The sequence below is a fragment of the Branchiostoma lanceolatum genome, chromosome 13 (assembly GCF_035083965.1).
Source record: "Branchiostoma lanceolatum isolate klBraLanc5 chromosome 13, klBraLanc5.hap2, whole genome shotgun sequence".
Taxonomy (NCBI): Eukaryota; Metazoa; Chordata; class Leptocardii; order Amphioxiformes; family Branchiostomatidae; genus Branchiostoma; species Branchiostoma lanceolatum.
The window spans coordinates 3,755,109-3,773,737 of record NC_089734.1 but is presented as its reverse complement, the minus strand read 5'-3'; the positions used below and the strand labels follow the sequence as shown (position 1 = coordinate 3,773,737).

The 18,629-nt window shown below is 42.7% G+C and overlaps 1 protein-coding gene across 2 annotated transcripts in view; it reads right to left on the bottom strand.

The window, feature by feature from the left end:
• LOC136446929 (sterol regulatory element-binding protein cleavage-activating protein-like) overlaps nt 1–18,629 on the bottom strand; it is a 32,670-nt gene that overhangs the window by 8,345 nt on the left and 5,696 nt on the right. For both annotated transcript variants that reach the window (XM_066445590.1, XM_066445589.1), the window contains exons 7-24: nt 18,129–18,255; nt 17,120–17,232; nt 16,047–16,141; nt 15,587–15,685; nt 15,043–15,181; nt 14,537–14,703; nt 13,793–14,112; nt 12,387–12,649; nt 11,639–11,820; nt 11,083–11,198; nt 10,138–10,639; nt 9,068–9,298; nt 8,374–8,459; nt 6,011–6,117; nt 5,409–5,575; nt 4,852–4,932; nt 4,167–4,379; nt 1,074–1,136 (exon numbers count right to left, since the gene is read on the bottom strand). In XM_066445590.1, the coding sequence (XP_066301687.1) occupies nt 1,074–1,136; nt 4,167–4,379; nt 4,852–4,932; nt 5,409–5,575; nt 6,011–6,117; nt 8,374–8,459; nt 9,068–9,298; nt 10,138–10,639; nt 11,083–11,198; nt 11,639–11,820; nt 12,387–12,649; nt 13,793–14,112; nt 14,537–14,703; nt 15,043–15,181; nt 15,587–15,685; nt 16,047–16,141; nt 17,120–17,232; nt 18,129–18,255 (3,071 nt within the window). The remainder of the gene's footprint in view (nt 1–1,073; nt 1,137–4,166; nt 4,380–4,851; nt 4,933–5,408; nt 5,576–6,010; nt 6,118–8,373; nt 8,460–9,067; nt 9,299–10,137; nt 10,640–11,082; nt 11,199–11,638; nt 11,821–12,386; nt 12,650–13,792; nt 14,113–14,536; nt 14,704–15,042; nt 15,182–15,586; nt 15,686–16,046; nt 16,142–17,119; nt 17,233–18,128; nt 18,256–18,629) is intronic.

The following is an 18,629-nucleotide window of genomic DNA, read 5'->3' as shown; positions in this document are numbered from 1 at the left end:
GATATGATCAACCAAAGTTAAGTTTCCAAACTTTTTGTGCTGAGTTTATTTATACCGTGAGCTACATACATGTACTGTTGAAGATTGCAAATGTTCTGGTCTGGGAATTCTATAGCTGTCAAGCAGTGACTTGGGCTGCAGTCCCTGCCCTTCAAAAGTTTGGTTCTTCCACATTCAATAATGTTTAGTCCTTTGGTCATTGCAGGCACCACAGTGACTGAAAGATTATCATTCTAAGATTTCCAATTAACTTGTGAATCAGTGTGCATTCACCAACAAGTTGAAATTAGTATCATGATAATGACTAGACTGCAAGTTAATTCGATGTTACAATTTTTTAGAGTATCCTTTAGAATCCAAGAAGACCGATGAATTATGAATTATCATCAGGAAAACATGTGTATCTGCCACAAACTAGGGCATCTCAAGTGGAGCCTGGGACCATTTTAGTTAAGAAAACAGAAAAATGGTAGCAATGACGCACTAGATTAACCCTTTGGTAACAAAAACTGATATCTATCCTGGGAGATTAGGCCAACCCTTTGCTTGTGCCTCTAGCAGGTAGTTAAAACTACATGTGCACACCCACTGAAACTATGCCTCTTTGAACGTACTACCCACCCGAGCCCCAACAATGTAAAACTGGTTAACAGACTGAAGCAGGGCTCGAAATTCATTTTGGGGAATAGGTGCACTGGTACAGAAATTTTGGGTGCACCACATAAAATAAAGTTGAATGTCTGCCATTGTCAGCAAAACATAAGTTTGACGCTACTGCCTCTCTTAAAAACTTCAATCTGTAATTCTATCCAGATTTCAAATTTCAACCAAGCAATGCATCAAATAAAGTTCAACAAAAGGTTTTAATGCCTTTTCAGATGCTTACATTTCAAGAATATTCTGTATGCTAGTGTACAAGATCACTGTTACCCTATAGAGTACAAAAACATCTAGGTGCACCAGTGCACCCACAGTCCAAAATTAGGTGCACAGCTCCAATTTTGGGTGCACACAGGTGCACATGCACCCAGTTTTTCGAGCCCTGCTGAAGTGTTCTAAAGTTAAAGCCTCACCTGCCCTCCACTGACTAGCAGACTGCTGTTGAGGATGCCTATAGTGCTGCTACAGCCAACATCCTACAGAAAACAAGGAAATACATTTGTTAGATAATCACTCCAGCTATATTGAATGAATAAAGACCTTTATTGCACATTTCTGCCACACTTGGCTAAGTAAGTACAGGTCACAAAAAAACAAAAAAACAAGTGCAGTCAACGGATACAAAAGAATATGACTATCATTTAGATAAATTCTACTTCTCCTCGCTTTTCGGTTATAGTAGATATAAAAGAACAGACGTGATTTTCAATGGGAGGTTTGTCTAGTCGCATTAGGAATATGAATTTTTGTACAATACTTAAATGTGTAAAGTAGGGAAATAGGTTTTCTACAAGCTTCTACCACAAAATGACATTCGTCTTCTATTCTATTATCACTGAGTCTCCTATCTATATTATTACTCCTATGTTTGATTATTCCTGTTTCAAGTTATGTTAAGTTTCCTTTTGTATCCTGATTTGTTATGATTTGTCATGTTGGGTCTCCGTTGAAAATCAGTTACTTTGTTAACTGAAGGGACTACTCTAAAGATTAATAAAAATTGATAAAGAAATAAATCTGGGCTCAAAAACAAATATTAGAAAACTGTGGAAGACATTGACGGTCTGCCCTAGTGAGAAGCACTAACATGCAATGATGATGATGATGCTCGAAAACCCAAGAACAAGATATGAGTGTTTTGCAGGCCCCCCCCCGAAAAATGGCCTTGAACACGAAATGTTTGGCACCGCCTCTATACACCAAATGATGTGGGAAGGACCTCAACCTTAACAGGGCTCAAAAATGGGAGGGGGTGCAACGGACAGCAGATAGATTTGTTCAAAGATACAAATTTTGGATTCCTAGAACTACTAGTATCGAGTGGAACTCGTTGCTACCAAGTACTGTAGGAGCATCCTCATTAGACAGCTTTAAACAACGCTTGTAGTCAGATGTGCATATTGTATCATACTATGAATTGCCTTAACGGGGGGTGTCCATAGTCCGGTAAGGTCCATAGTCCGGTAAGGTTTTAAAAATCATTGTTGCGGAGATATGCATGGGTAGCTGCATATGATAAGTACACCTAGTTATGGACTAAACCTTCATGTAAATCACCACGAAGTTGGAGTATGTGTTGAAGTTGGTAAGCCCCAACAGATAAAGATTTCAAAAATTGCACAAGTTTGACGCCTTCCGTGCGGGTTGACGAGCGAACGCATCGAGAACATGCCCTTCGAAACTCTTTAATTATTCATCGTAGAAGACAACATGTAAAAAGATACCACCACATATAGGAAGGACATTCATTAGACTTCCTCTTAAAACCAACCTATATACCATGCCTTTAAAGTTGGATAATCGGAGATAAAATGACGCCGCAGTGTTCATCCTGTCGCTCCGCCATCTTTACCAATGACGTATGACGGCAGCCAAAAGACGTGCCTAACACAATCAAATTAGTCAACCCGCCGGTAGAGCGCCAACCATTCCAGAAAATTGAACCCTACCGACTGAAAAAATCCCATAGATATTGCTGCTATCAATGACAAGGTTGAAAAGACCATCAATGAAACCAAAAGCGTAAAGGCATACGATCGCAGGCAACGTAAACAATGTCCCACCATTTTTGTTTTCGGCGGCAGGTTGATCTCACCGTGACAAGGGAAATTTCTATCTCACCGTATTTGAACAATTATTGTAATACAAAATATGGCACATATTTGCAATAAAAAATGATATTGCAAGGCTTTAGTGTAATTCTATTTACATGGGATGCTTAAACATCCACGGTAATGACCTGCTTGTCACCTTACCGTTGTTTGGACCCCCTTTTTGTGTTAGAAGGTTCCACTAGAATGCAAACCCCAAAACTGCAGTGACTTTTGTGCGTAATAAAACAAAGTGCGGAAGGCACCCGTTTAAATGAAAACTATGTATGTGTAGCTTTAATCACAATTAAATGCCTGTTTCAAGATCTAAGCTTGTTTTTGGTGGGTTCAGGGCAAAATGTACGATGATAAAAGACATGCGCATTCACTTAGAACAGTTACCGGACTATGGACACCCCCCATTAGTGTTTTATTGTTGTATTCAGTGTAATTGTAATGTTGAGTGGTCCGCAACATTAGCTTGTCTGCCTGGCGTTCCACTGTGTATTGTATTGTTGTAATTTTTCATTAAGTAAAGATGTGCAAACTAAGGATTTGAGTGACAGGTTGTTCTGATAATTAATAACCAAAGGAAAGGAAAGGAAAGGAATCTCGAACCAGTTTAGCTCAAATGAACTCAATGAACAGATGAGCTACTCTTCCACTGGTCGTGACAGAGGAGACAGACGCTATGTACAGTATTTACAGGTTCAGTGTACCGGGGAAATTCCCCTAGCTCTTTTCGACAAGCACAATGAACAGTGGACCACGGCTTAACGTCCCGTCCTAAGGACTGCGATCTTTAACGGTAGCGTGCATGTCGGGTGAGTGACACAGCCGGGATCGAACCCGGGGCTTCTAGTTCCAGAGGCAAGATCGCTAACCACTGGACTACACACGCTACCTAGAAACCAGCTGCTTTCACGCCGGGTGACTGCGAAGCTGCTGTGCTACGTGGTTATACCAGCTATACACTCAGATACAAATAGGGGTGTCCCTGTGGTGTAGTGGTCTGCGCTTCTGTTACTAGCCACATCTAGTTCAAATTACTTGGACCAGATAGAAGGCCCAGTTCAAGCCCTGGGTAGGACACCTCTGGACAAGAGGCGCATTGAGTCATACCAAAGACTTCATAACAATGGTACATACTTCTGAAACAGTATGGAAGTTAAAAACACTCCACTGCCAGTGGACTAGCCCCCTGCTGCAGTGATTGCACCACAGTGTGGCCCAGGGCTATGAAACGGGGATGGGCACCACCCTATACACCTTATGGTGTGGGAGTATTTTAACTAACAGATACAAATACATTGTATAGTACCTGTTGTATAGAGTAGAGCAGCGCCCCTCTTGACCGGTTCCACACACAGATCCGTGTGTTACAGGTTATACCAGCTATACAGAAACGTTTTGTACCTGTTGTATAGAGTAAAGCAGTGCTCCTCTTGACCGGTCCCACACACAGATGCGGTCATCCTGGCCGGAGCTCAGGACGTGGCTGGAGGTGCAGGTCAGTGACAGGATGCCTCCCTCGTGGCCGGTCAGATGGTGGACACACGAACCGGTCAGCATGTCCCACAGACGCACGTCTCCGTCCAGCGAACCGCTGGCCGCAGCGAGGGGAGGAGTCTGGGGACACAAACACCATGGAAGTTCAAATAGTAAAGAGTTAAAACTTTGTCCCACAAAAAAAAATTGCAATTCTTATCTTAATGGAACGACCCTACAACTGGCCATTACAATTATGTGCTGTTTACTACCTCTGCCTCATTCGTTTTGAGTTATTATCATTATGTAACTTGTGTAAAACGTCTTATTCAAAATATCAAATATTCTTCTGATTTTGGTGTCCTATAAGCCCATATGGGTTGGGCGTCTTTGTCACAAGACACAACATCAAACACTAGTTTGTTTGTTTGTTTGTTCATTCAGTCATTCGATAGCATGGCAATTAGCAGTTCCACCATTGAGAGTGGCTGTATGCCGGTCAAATATGTGTGTTTCTACATTTTGACTGAGGTAAGCCGTGGGATCTGTCAATCATGGTAATCTGATCTTTATAAGAAGCTGAAAGCTGGAGACTTTGGTGTACACGACGTACCTTGTCCAGATGTAGTGCGGTGACTCCGTCTGTGTGGCCGTGTAGGGTATACAGGCACAGGGCATCCTCCAGTCTGTACACCTTCAGGGTACATAAGCAGGGAAGAGTGGAAAACAGTCAGTAACAGGCGACACCTTCATAAACATCTATGCAACACTATTAGTCTGGAAAATCTTAATTTTTTCTATTATAGATCGACCAAATCTCTAGTACAAGTATGATGAAACAAAAGGTTGTCACTATCTAGGTAACAATTAGATGTAGTTTAGAACTGTTCTAAACTACATCTAATTGTTACCTAGATATTGACTAAATAATTAAGATATTTTCCTTTAGTTACAGGCATTCTGCATCATGATGTAGCATGATCAGTGTCAGATAATGTTATGCTTGTCTTCCCAAACAGAATTTCGTAAAGTTTTCCAGGTTTAGAGTGTCTTTCCGGATTTAAAATGTTGCATGTAAGGTGTATTTCCTGTGATACTAATAGATTATATAGAGCACTGTTTCCCTGATAATTATATACACATGCTACAGAAATGAGGCTGAATCTGAACCTTCAGCGTGTGGTCTTGGCTCCCCGTCACCACACGGCCGGCTGCAGACTGCAGCACGTTGATTGGCTGTTGGTGCGCGTGAGGAACGTGGTACGCTAGACGGACGCAGCACACCGTGTCAGAGCCTGTCAAAATGAAGCCGTCGTGTGATTGGTTCCTTCTGTGACCTAAGAAAAGACAGTATAGATTTCTGAACTTGTGGTTAGGGTTATTGACTTACGAATACGAATCCCAATGTTTAGGAGTGTTTGAGGAGAACATGTGAATGAATGAATGAAACTTTGTCCTTCTTCGAGCCAAGCTTAGACTCTAAGCCTAGCAAGTTTTTATGTTAAAAGAAATACAAGGCAAGTGGCAGGGTTGTCTGGACTTAGAATCTAAAGGTTCTAGGTACATGTATGAATCTCTAGTAGGCACCAATGTTTAGGAGTGTTTGAGGAGAAACTACTACACTTATTAAAAGAGTAGAGTCCATCCCTGTGTGGCTGTGTGAGTGGATCAAACCTTACAGTCCAGTCTTACACAGATTATACTTACTGAACAAAACTTGCATATGTATAGAAGCAGTTTACTGGTTATGCAAAACAAAGAAACAAACATACCTCTGACTGGCCCGGAGGGCACCATAGATGGAGGGGAGGCGGACACCACCCCTCGAGCCTCCATGATCAGGAAGTCTAAGCTGCCGTTGAGTCGAGATGCAACAATTCTGCACAAACACAAGTCAATACAAAACAATGTACAACATCACAAAAGAATGCAACAATTTCTTTTATATTATTTGTATTATACATATGTCAGGGTTAAAGGTTTATGGCATGTACAATTAATTAATTAACATCCAACTTCTGTGATTCCTTTAATGCAAAATGGTAAAGACAGAATTTAATCGATATTCTTAAATCTAAAGTTTGTACAGAAGAATGAAAGTTGTATTTATCAGGATAGTTCTTACTCTTTATTCTTACATTTGTATATCTCGACTTGTGATTGAAAGAGCTCAACATAAGCAGGTAAGCAAGCATTCTTTTCACTGTCGAAAAAATTGTAGTATTTGATTGGAAAAAAATTGCAGCTTGGCACTGATGTTGTTCCAGCTAATACAGACAAAAATCTGCAAATTTGACTGAAAATAAACGAATGTGGCTAAAACGATGTCATTCTCCTTGTAAACTTTATTTTGATAACTAAAAGGTACCTGACTCACTGTAACACACCCTCAGTTACAGCTAAGGGGCTTGAGTAGTGCTTTTCTCAGGGATAGAGATTAACTATCTTTCCCATCCCTCTTTAGATGGAAGTGTTGACAGTTAAACCAACAGAGGCTCGATAACAGCTCCATCCTGCAAGCTACGGGTTATACAAACAAACCTCTATTTTTCCCTGCCCTTTACTCAAATGAAACTTTCAAAATTGGTGTTTTTCAAGAAGCAAAATCAAATGATTTTCTTCCAATATGCACAGCCTGTACCAGTCGTGTCTGTAACCTTGGAAGAGGCACTTTACACGACTTTCCTCACTTCACACAGGTGTAAATAAACTGCCTAGCTTCTGTTATGAACGTCCCTCGGATAGGATTTTAAATTGAGGTCCTGTGTTTGAGGAGAGCCATGCCTTGGGCATATTAAAGAACCCTCAATACTTATTGAAAAGAGTAGGGGCCCTTCCTTTTGTGAGTGGTTCAAAACCTACAGTCCTATGACCGCACATGGAGCAATTGTCATATTGAGGTCACCTGTGGTAGCGCTGAATGGCAGTTGCTCCAGGCCCTAGAGGCATTTTACACAACCTACAATGTAGCTTCTGTTAGGGACGTCCCTCAGAAAGGATTTTAAATTGAGGTCCTGTGTTTGAGGAGAGCCACACCTCGGGCACGTTAAAGAACCCACCGCACTTATCGAAATAAGTGTCTGTAATGTATATACAATAGAATTACGCTGTAAGGATTTTAATGTGATATTTTCTAACCCTCATCCAAACAATTTGGGTTCATTTGGACCGTTGCATTATATTTATGGTAATATTTCCAAAGTCATGATTGTTTTCTCTCTGATATCATTTCTACTTTTCTGAAGTGGAAAAGCTCTGACTGTCTTTTAAGCAGATATCCAACTGCACAGAAACATTTACAGACTATAGATCTGATTACAATCCCGACTGGTAGAAATGGCAAATTTAGCCACCCCGACCTATATCTAATATGCTAAAAACAAGACTCTGCCATGATAGTACTGTAAATTTTTAATGCATTTAAGTCTTGTTGTTTTAATTTGGTGTGCGGTAGGGAGAAAAATGGAGCGTTCGCGGTGGTTTTAAGTTCGCGTTTCAAACAATATACTAGCGCTACAGAAACACTGGCAATGAATGTTTGCGGTGGTTTTAAGTTCGCAAAGAGCTTACTGTGAAAACTGCAAACATGGAACCAGAGTGAATATGTCAGAATTTACAGTAACCCATTAGCACTCTGAAGTAGCCGTTTGGCACCCAATTCTCTATTGGTTACAGAGTTAGGCAGCAGGGAGAAGGTTAAGCCTGAAAAAAAGCTCATGACCTGATGATGACAGTTGGTTTTGAACAACGACAGATTACATTGATATCAACTGGAGACAGATATACAATCATGGAGGTCCCGTGTTTGAGGAGAGCCACACCTCGAGCACGTTAAAGACCCCACCACATTTATTGAAAAAGAGTAGGGGTTCTTCCTGGTGTAAGTGGTTCATAGCCATACAGTTCAATGGTAACACCAGGGGCAATTGTCGTGTTGACCGTTGAGGTCACCTTGGCGCCAAAATGGCAGCCTTCAGACACTTGCGATTCAGCCCTGTCGGGAACAATGTAGTAGTCGGCCAACCCAATAACGCCCCCCCTCAGTGCTGTTCGACAGCGTCCTGTCAAGTAATAACTGACAGCCCAGCTGCTAAGCTAAGGACTGGGGCTATGCATAGAAAAAAATGCATCTTACCTGTTATTGACAAAACAAAGAGCAGTCACCCCCTCTGCAAACTCATGGTAGTAGCACTTCAGGGACCCTGACAAGCCATCCCAGACCTTCATGTAAAAAACATCACAAATATCAGAATAAGGTCAATTCCCTAAGATACAGTTAACTTCTGGGAGATTTTTCTACAATATAATGAGTAATCGTTTGTTGTGGACAAAAGTAGAAGATGTATCACAATGTCAAAATGTGAACCATGTTACAGTACCACCTCTGTTCTCCAAGCAGAGGTTTCGGTCGAGTGGGGTAGGAGCATCCAGGATTTTTTACGTCTGCCTCCCTTCGGACGTAAAAAATCCCGGACACTCCTATCCCACTCGACCGAAACCTCTGCTTGGAGAATATTCCACCTCCACTTCATATACCTAATGCTTAACTTTGCATTCATTCACTCAATATATCCACTGCATTTTCAGAGAGCTGTTGCTTTGGCATGGTTATAGCATTTTTTTAAACGTACAGACCTTGCTTTGGATACTGTTTCTAGTACTGTTGAGCACGCATTTTCATAAACAACATTTAACATGCACGTGTAAGTTTGTTTTGGACATTTTCTGCAGTTACAGTAAATGTCAGCCTAGTAGTTTGCAGTTCTCTTTGTTGATATAGAATTTACAATGTCAGAATCAGAAAAACAAAACCAAGCATGACCCCTGACCTCTATTCTCCCATTACTGCACCCGGCGACCACCAGGTTGTCGTGGCAACCCAAACACCAGATGGGCGTGGCCACGCTTTCCTCCTCCATCCCTGCGGCGCTCTCCCCGAACACGCTGTCGTACAGGCCGTCGTGCTGACTCAGCTCTCCCATAGACGACATGCGACGCAGCTCGGACGCACTCCTGGCACTGTGAAGGCTCCGTTCGCTCGATGAGGACGCATTCAGCACCTATTAAAAATGGATATTGAGATGTCAGCATTAGACTTGATTAGTGTGAAGCACTGGCCTTATATAAAAAAAGAAAATCTAAAAAAATCAAACGGTTCTCAGTGGCAAATGTGCTAGATGTTGGCACATCAGCAACCGAATCTGTGGTGTGATTTTTGACACACTTTTCGACAGATCAGCCGAAGAGGTTCAGTAGGCGTCCATGTCCGAAGGTTGTGTAAAGTGCCTTACCCAAGGGCACAACGTCGGGGCATGAGTATTGAACCAGGGACCTATTGGTTCTGAGTCCAATGCTCTAACCACAGCACCACATGGACGCCATTAGCTGTTAAAGTTAAAGTGATATTGATCCAGTTTAGCTCGTTAAAGAACGACTGCAGTCAGATGTGCAAAGACTAGGTGGGACAGTCGGCACGGTGTAATGCAACCAGCTGTATATGTGGGTGTGTTACGCGAAGGGCGGTTATACCGGCTATACAGCTACAGATACAGAGCTCACTGAAGAACTATTCATCTACTGGCTGTGACAGAGAAGACAGACACTATGTACAGTATTTATAGGTCCATTGCAAAAGGAAATCCCCTAGCTCTTTTCGACAAGCATTAATGAACAGTGGACCATGGCTTAACGTTCAATCCTAAGGACTGCAACCCTTTCCGGTGAGCGACACAGCCGGAATCAAACTCACAGATTCTAGTTCCAGAGGCAAGCCACTAACCACTGGTTATACTGCTTTTTAAATATATACATATAAAAGTGCACAATAGTATTTTTACCCTATAGCCTATAAAAGTATCTAGGTGCACAAAGGTGCACATGCATTTCCAGCCCTGCTTACCTGATCCGGGGACGGTGGCACGAGCATGTCAGGTGAGGAACATCCCTTACTTGTCCTCCTGTATAACGACGCATGTTCGTGGTAGTACGTGCCAAACCTGCTGTGAAAGTCATACCCAGGCGAAGAAGAGCTGGGAATGTCTTGCGGGGAACTTTTCTCCTCAACTTGCCGTGGGGGTGACTCTGTAGCGGACTGGGGTCGTGGCGACCTTGGCTGACCTTCTCCCTGGGCATGGTGAAACCCGTTCAGGGTTTCCCGTTTCTGTTCTTTTTCTAACTGGACAAAATCGGTGTCTATACTACTGGTGAGGTTGGGTAAGTTTGTGAAGAGGTCATTTTTTCTCCTCTTGGGTCTTTGTTCCTGGTTGTCTGAGTGACTGCGTTGGTAACGCCCCCTGTGGGTTAGGTGGTGGTACTGCATGTCAGGTGGGGATTGTTGCGGTGACCAAGGGTCGTACTGTTCGTTTCCACCGTAACAGGGCTGTCGGGTGCTGCTGGGGGTGCTAGAACGGAAAAAGCGAGAGTAAGCACAGTCAAACATGACTCATCATGTCAAAAGTACCTGTCAAAAGCAAAATTGTAACACTGAAGTACATCTTTGAATACTTTCATCAGGTTGGTAAGTCACTGAATAAAAAGACTCTTTGTACATGTTCACAACCAAGCCCTGTCAGCTTCCTCAGGGCAATTCTGACTGGTTTACTATGCACTGCAGTGCAAGACAACACTGAAACGTTGGTTACATAAAACACTTGGTTGTGCTCATGTACAAAGATTTTGAAATTATTCTGGAGTACATCTTATTGAAATGCAGCATCAAGTGGCCTATGACTGGTAATATGAATTGCACATATGAATAAGAACGACAATATTTCAGATGAAAACAACTTCCCAAGGAGAAGACAAAGTGAAATGTTCCTTGAGAATGTTCCTTAGAAAGACTTACGCTCTCCTGCTGATGAGCGTGAGACAGTCCCCGGAGTTGGCGTCCCAGACTCGGATATCCCCCAGCAGACAGGAGCTGATCAGGGTGGGGCCGTCACTACACATGCACTCCACATCCTATACACAGGGAACACAACATGTGCCGTCACTACACATGCACTCCACATCCTATACACAGGGAACACAACATGTGCCGTCACTACACATGCACTCCACATCCTAGACACAACAAAAAACACTGTACACTGTAAAAGGTGTCAAGGGAACTGCATCGTATCATTCCCTAATCCCTAATACCCTATGGCCTACATCCTAAGCTTCTGAGGAATATTCCTATCTTTGTTGTTAGGCCATATCGATTTCATAACAAGGATGCACGGCAAAATTTATGCCTGCATGCAAAAAAATAAAAAATTATTATAAATTATAAATCTAAGAGGACATGAAGGTTGAACTTGCAGAACAGGCTGCTTACCAATGACATCTTTTCATCCATTAATCCTTCCCTTTGTCTGTCCATCCCCCGAGATGCTTAAATAACAGTAAAGCTTCTTTACCTGCGTATGACCTCGCAGTACCAACGGTACCGAGTCACTGATCTGTCGGATGTAGTAGGGGTCGTCCACGACCTTTACCCTCCGACCCTCGGGCGCCCATCGTCCGTAGTCCCTGGGACACACACACTTGTACAGCACCATCAGGATAACCACCAGGAATGCTCCGCTTAACACTGCAAGACCTGCGTTAGCAAAGAGGAAAATGTTGTTATCTCAGCTGCTTTGTTAAATCTGTATCTCTTTCTGTTATTGTACAGCTGGTACATGAAAAACCGCCTTTCGGCATAAGACACCAGCTTCTGTATCTGTACATGTATAGCTGGTACAACCGCACTTCAGCATAACACACCAGCTTCAGTATCTGTATCTGTATAGCCAGTATAACCGTAGCTTCTGCATCTGTACAAAATGTACAATGTATAGCTGGTACAATCGCCCTTTGGCGTAACACACAAGCTTCGCAGGCAAGCGACGTGGCAGCAGCTGGTTATATCACCTGGAACCACCGGTCACACCTAACTTTTACATAATATATTATCCAGCTGCAAACATTAAAGCTAACCTGCAAAGATGCCCCTGCTATAGTTGGTGATAACGAATTCCTCTCTACAATAGTTGAAAAATACAAATTTTTGCACACTTGATCCTAGGTTGGTAACTCTGGTACTTCATGAGGGCATGTATTTCTTGTTCTGTCATAATTTAACTCATATATAAATGATTGTCTTGAAATTTCTTGTTAACTCACCAATAGTTACATAATATTCCCTCTTGGAGGAGAATGGGAAACGGACTGTCTTGTTCATGGCCAGCAGCGGGTCGAAGGTCAGGTCGCGACCTGTGCCCTCCCCGTTATACTGGATGTCGTGGATGTGCGAGCTGACTTGTGACTCCATGAAGTACTGCAGCTTCTGGGCATGCTCCTGTTGTTCGCTGTGGTGACGCATGTCCACTGCCTCGTCAGGAGGGACGACTACTGACAAATGGATGGGGGGTAGTATGCTGATGTACCTATAGTGAGGACAGAAAATAGCACAAAATTCAGCTCAAGATTCAATAACTTATAATTAGGGGAAGGGAGACCACTGATTGTTTGCTGTGATCGCACATGTCCACTGCCTCATGTGGGGGGACGACAACCGGACGGGGATGGGGGGTAGTATGCTGATGTACCTATAGTGAGGACAGAAAATAGCACAAAATTCAGGTCAAGATTCAATAACTTATAATTAGGGGAAGGGAGACCACTGATTGTTTGCTGTGATCACACATGTCCACGGCTGCATGAGGGGGAACGACCATGGCTAGCAGGATGGGGGGAAGGATACTGATGTACCTGTTAGGATAGAAAATAGCACAGAATTCAGCTCAAGATTCAATAACTTAGGGGAAGGGAGACCATCGATTGTTTGTTCGCTGTGATGGCGCATGTCCACGGCTTCATGAGGGGGAACGACCACCGATAGCAGGATGGGAGGAAGGATACTGATGTACCTGTGAGGACAGAAAATAGCACACAATTCAGCTCAAGATTCAATAACTTATAATCAGGGAAAGGGAGACCACTGATTGTTCGGTGTGATCACACATGTCCACGGCTTCGTGTGGGGGAACGACCATGGCTAGCAGGATGGGGGGCAGTATGCTGATGTACCTATAGTGGGGACAGAAAATAGCACACAATTTAGCTCAAGATTTGATAACATATGGGGGGATGACTGGCGACAACAGGATGGGGGGCAAGACATCATCATCATCATCTATCGACCCCCGGGGAGGACGGGGCAAGTCCATGCACGACTTCCGACCACTCCAGCCTATCTGCCATGGCCGCACTCAGGTCCTCCATATGAATCCCGGTGTCTCTGGATAGAGCCCTCGGGAAGGTCAGCTTCCTAGAGTGTGTTTTCCCCGGGGCCTCCACAGAATGAGTAAGGAGATTATGTGTCCAGACAGAAAGCAGCATGCACTTTTGTTCAAGATTCAACATCTTCAAACAGACTGTTTTAGACAACGACAGAATAAGACACAATATACATATACATGTAACAAGAACCCAAGACAGTCATTCAAAAAGTACTATTTACCAGGCTCATACCAATGACGTGAAGTTTTGTTCCCTCCCCATTCTAAAGAAAAACGGCTCCAGCGTACCTTCCAGCGAGTGTGATGTTATAACATCCGAACAGTTTGGGCCAGTGTCTGAAGGACAGGTCCTGCCACGGTTCCTTCTGCTCTCTCCCCTCCGTTTCTCCGTCAAAGTTCCAAAACGTGTCCGTCTTACGTTCTAAGTCCAGATCGTGGTTTCTTCTTAAGGACTCCGCTTGTACCTGTAGCCCTTCCTGAAGATTCCTTAGGCTGTCCTTGTTCTCAGAAGGTGACATCGGAGGCTGACGACTGCTGGTCACATTGGTCAACTGGTCCACCAGGCCGGTGTTGTAGACAATCAGAGCGATCCATACCACAGTACAAAGCTGTGGAAAATTAGAACAACATTGATGTAAAAATTTAGTATAAAGTTTAACATAGAATATGGTTCATTAACTGTGAAATTCTAATGCGGCAAGGCAGCAGCTGGCTATATTTCAATGACCCGAGGATGCCCCTTGATGATAAGCAATTCCATTCTACCGGGTACGATAGTTCTAGGAATCAAAATATAAATTTTTGAACACATCAATCCTAGGTTGGTAACTCTAGTACTGTGAGAAGGTATAACAATTTCTTGTTCTTTTGTGAGCTCATTGTAGAAGATACTTATCAGTCGGTACTTCCACCACTTAAACCTTCTCCCTGCTGCCTAACTCTGTAACCAATAGGGAATTGGGTGCCAAACGGCTACTTCAAAGTACTAAAGGTTGTAAGTCATTTTGTACATCATGCAAAGTCTTGACCTACCATAATGAACCTCTGCACGATCCTAGTGCGGGCCCAGAAGAACACAAACTTGAGTCTCTTCTGGGCCCTGAGCAGGCCCTGGTTTGGGTGTTCCCCGCTCTCTACCGCCGTGGGAGGTCGCTCAGGGGTCACCAGCCGAGGCTGCTGGGATACAAGATGGTGGAGGCCTGTTGGGGGAGACAGGAAAAAAGAATTATGTTCAGTAATGCTGTTTGGAAGGGAATCATTGTCCCTGTAGCTCAACTGCTGGCAGCCTCATAGTTAAGCTGCTAGTTCCAATTAATTGGTAACTGGGAGACCCCGGTTCAAATCCTGAGAAGGGCATTGTGGTTGAGGCTGCATCTGTTTTTCGGAAGGGACTTACGATGGGGGTCTCATATTTGTGGAGGTGCTTTTGGCACCTTAGAGGGGGAAGGACTAGCAACCCCTGCCTGTAAAGATATACCCTGATATTGAAACATCAAGAAAACTTGCTGCCCTATGCGACACTTAAAGATTAAACTCACCTGGTGCTGACTTGGACCTCGGCAGGCGTGTGGGAGGGGGGCGGGGCAGGGTTTGATTGGTCAGGGTTTCTGATTGGATGGTGGCCGTGTCAGTCTTGTGCCCCTGCTGTCTGTCACTCTGTCGTTGTAGGTCAGACAACTGTGGAAGAAACAGTCAAAAATAGTTATCAATCTAAATTGTCCGCCATAGATTAGTTATTCATAACAAACATAACACTTAGTCAATCACTGCAAATTTGATATCTAACTCAATTTATATTCTAGTACCTTTTTCACATGTAATTACCTTCGCCGAGAAGGTCATATTTTACTAATAACGTGCTATTCCTACTACAAAGATGAAAAGCCTAAATAAATATTCCGATAACCATCTATTCCTATTCCTGTCATCATTGGTTACTTTCAAATTGTTCAGGTACAGGTCTGGACCAGTACCTGAGCCTCTGTATCAGTACCTATATAAAGAAGCTTTAGTATACAGTGTACCAGAACATAGCTCTAACCCATTCTATCATATACAAAAAAGAATTGTTCATACATGTACCTCGATCCTCCTGATGTCGATGGAAAGCACTGTAGCAAAGAACCACATCTGGAGACTGAAGTCTGACAACAGGCCAACCAGGGCAAACATACAGAACTCCTGTGGGAGACCAAAATACAAACATACAGAACTGCTGTGGGAGACCAAAATACAAACATACAGAACTGCCGTGGGAGACCAAAAGTATGGAAATAATCTTGCTTGTACTGTTCCAGATAAAGGTCTCAGAGTTTACAGTGAGAGGTCACGGTTAAAACCAGGAATTTATAAAACACTGAAAAAAATGTCAAAGATCACAGTTGCTGAAAATAACGACAACACAGCAATAAAATCTATTACCACTAGCAACATAACCTAGCAACACAAATACAAACACTTGGTAGCAATATCTTAAAAACAAACAGAATGAACAGATCTTATAATTTTTAAAGGTATTATGTTCATGTGTATGTAGAATTACCTGAATGGCTGGTACAAATGTGAAGTAGCCTGCACACGCTATCGCCAACTCTGTCAGCAGGTTCTTAGTGATGGACCAGCCTTCCTTACTCAAACCTGAAACACAAGGACACTTGTGAGATGTCAATTTATCTATACAGCAAAATAGCCTTTGTAGCCATGTATCTGCATCCATGCACATGTAGCTGGTATAACTGTCTGTTGCCATAACACACCAGCTTTGCAAGCATGCGGCACGGCGGCAGCTGGTTATATTACACTGAACAACCTGTCACATCTAACTGTAAGTGTGTTTAAAGCTATCTGGTAAGGCTGCTCCTACAGTACTTGGTGGTGGCAATGACTTCCACTCTACTACAGATCAATGGAAAAACAAATTCTTGAACACTTCAAGTATGGGTTGATAACTATTTATTTGTACTCAGTATACTCAGTTCCAGGGAGTGCCGATAGTCGGATACAAGTTTTTTTCCCAGCCCTCTGTTTTCTACTTGACCACTTGCTAAAGGTTTACTTTGAATGTGTAAGAACAACATGGAAGACAAATTCATGTGCCTATGAGATAAACAGTAAGTTGGCACTGGAAAAAGGAAGTAAGGTTGGCTAACAACTAAGGATAATGTATAACCTAAAAGTGAGTAAAACTGTTCAATCTGTCATCACAATCCAGTTACTGTATGTAAACCCAAACACTGGAGTGGCTCACAATGAGCCCTGTTTTGTGGTGAAACGAAGTAAACAAGCTGCTAGGGGGCCTAAACCTACACACCACTTCTTTATTACATCACAAGCTATCTGCCACCAAAAAATCAAGACCATAGCACGTCCAGGTCAAAAGATACAAAAATTGAAGTTCTGCTGCAGTACCAAGGTCACATACCAGGGGGCCCAAAATCGACCTTGAATTTTGGCTTCACAACACCCGCCCACATACCAAATATCATTGTAATCCATCCAGAGGTTTTTGAGTTATGCTGACTACAATAGTCCGGAAACACACACACACAGACAGACACCAAAAACAATTATATAATCTCCATTTTTCATGGAGATAATAAGAAACACTCCACACACCCTGGGCTATTCTGATGTTGACATCCAAGTGGACGGGAGTGGACACCACAGACTTGGTCAGGACCAGGATGTTCTCCAGCCCCACAATCACAACAAGGTAAGGGAAGATCTCCCTGAGGACAGGAGGAAAAGTAATCTTTAAAGCATTTGTTAAATGGCAGCTCTTTTTTCAATCTCCAAGATTTATCTCCAAGCAGATCTACTTGTGGTAAAGGCAGTATCCAAAGGGCAAATGCAGTCCAATTGGCCACCTGGTCCAATTAGGCTAGTTGCTGTCTTTGCCACCAGTAACAGTGATTGGATATTACTCTTTTTTGTGCACAGACAGTCTGGCCCTATATACATACATGGTCATACTCAGCGAGTTGAAGCGTATACAAAGTTTGGTCCTATATGATACAACTATATCATCAGAATATGAACATACAGTCACATTGTACACATTGTATTTTACTTCTTGGACAAAGTGGGATCTCCCTGAGAGAATGGAACATTTATGCCACACCCTCTATCATACTGCAATCCCAGCACAATCAAACTGGTGCTCAAAAATATGGTTTTCTACTGAATATTACAACCATTGTACTGCCATGTTTTAACAAGAATGGAAGCACTTACAATGTCCTATTTGCCTCGCTGCTACAAGTGGAAAAGTCTCACATTTAAGTATGATTACACACTGATATATCAATCTTATCAATCCATACTTCCCTTACTATAAAAGCATAAGGTATTCTACAGACACATATTTGAAATACTCATAACAAGACAGATACATGCAGTAGATGTGCCCTATGTGGCAGAGACTGTCATTCTCACATAGGATTGTTTAGCCATAGCCTGTAGGGTTAATGGGAGTTAGGATTTTACCATGGTCAAAAGTGGAAGATTTGTTGATGAAGGTTAGACAACCAGGTAATAAGATACGCAAAGTAAAAGTTACTCAAGCAACTGGATAAGATTTGGAAGAGAAACAAAAGATGAAGGTTTGCATGTACTAAGAACTTACCCTCCGTTTAGTGTAGGAGTCAACCCGAACAGGGTACACAGTCCTATAGACATGAGTAGTGAAGCGATGACGGTCATCACAGCGGCCAGAGCCAGGCCCCACTTGGACTTCACAAACTCTATTTTGGCTGCAGACAAAAACAAAACATGAAAACAGTTCACCAGTCATCGTTGGATTTTTAAAACTAACACTCTATTGTCTCAGCACTTGTCTAGTATTCATACACCAAAATAAACCTCCTACATTTTAACACAAAATAATGAATTTCTTCATGAATGTTGACAACTACTGCATCTGAATCTTAAAATGTTCGCCATGGTTGCATTTTCGCAGCTTTCAGTGTGACCTCTTCACCGTGAATATTCTGTGATGCAAAATTGTTTTGACCGCAAATATATATCCCCACAAATATGTAAGTCCTGTCACCTACAACCACTGTACACAAAATTAAATCTGCACAAAAATAAATGAATTTATAGTATGCCTCCTACATCTATTTCC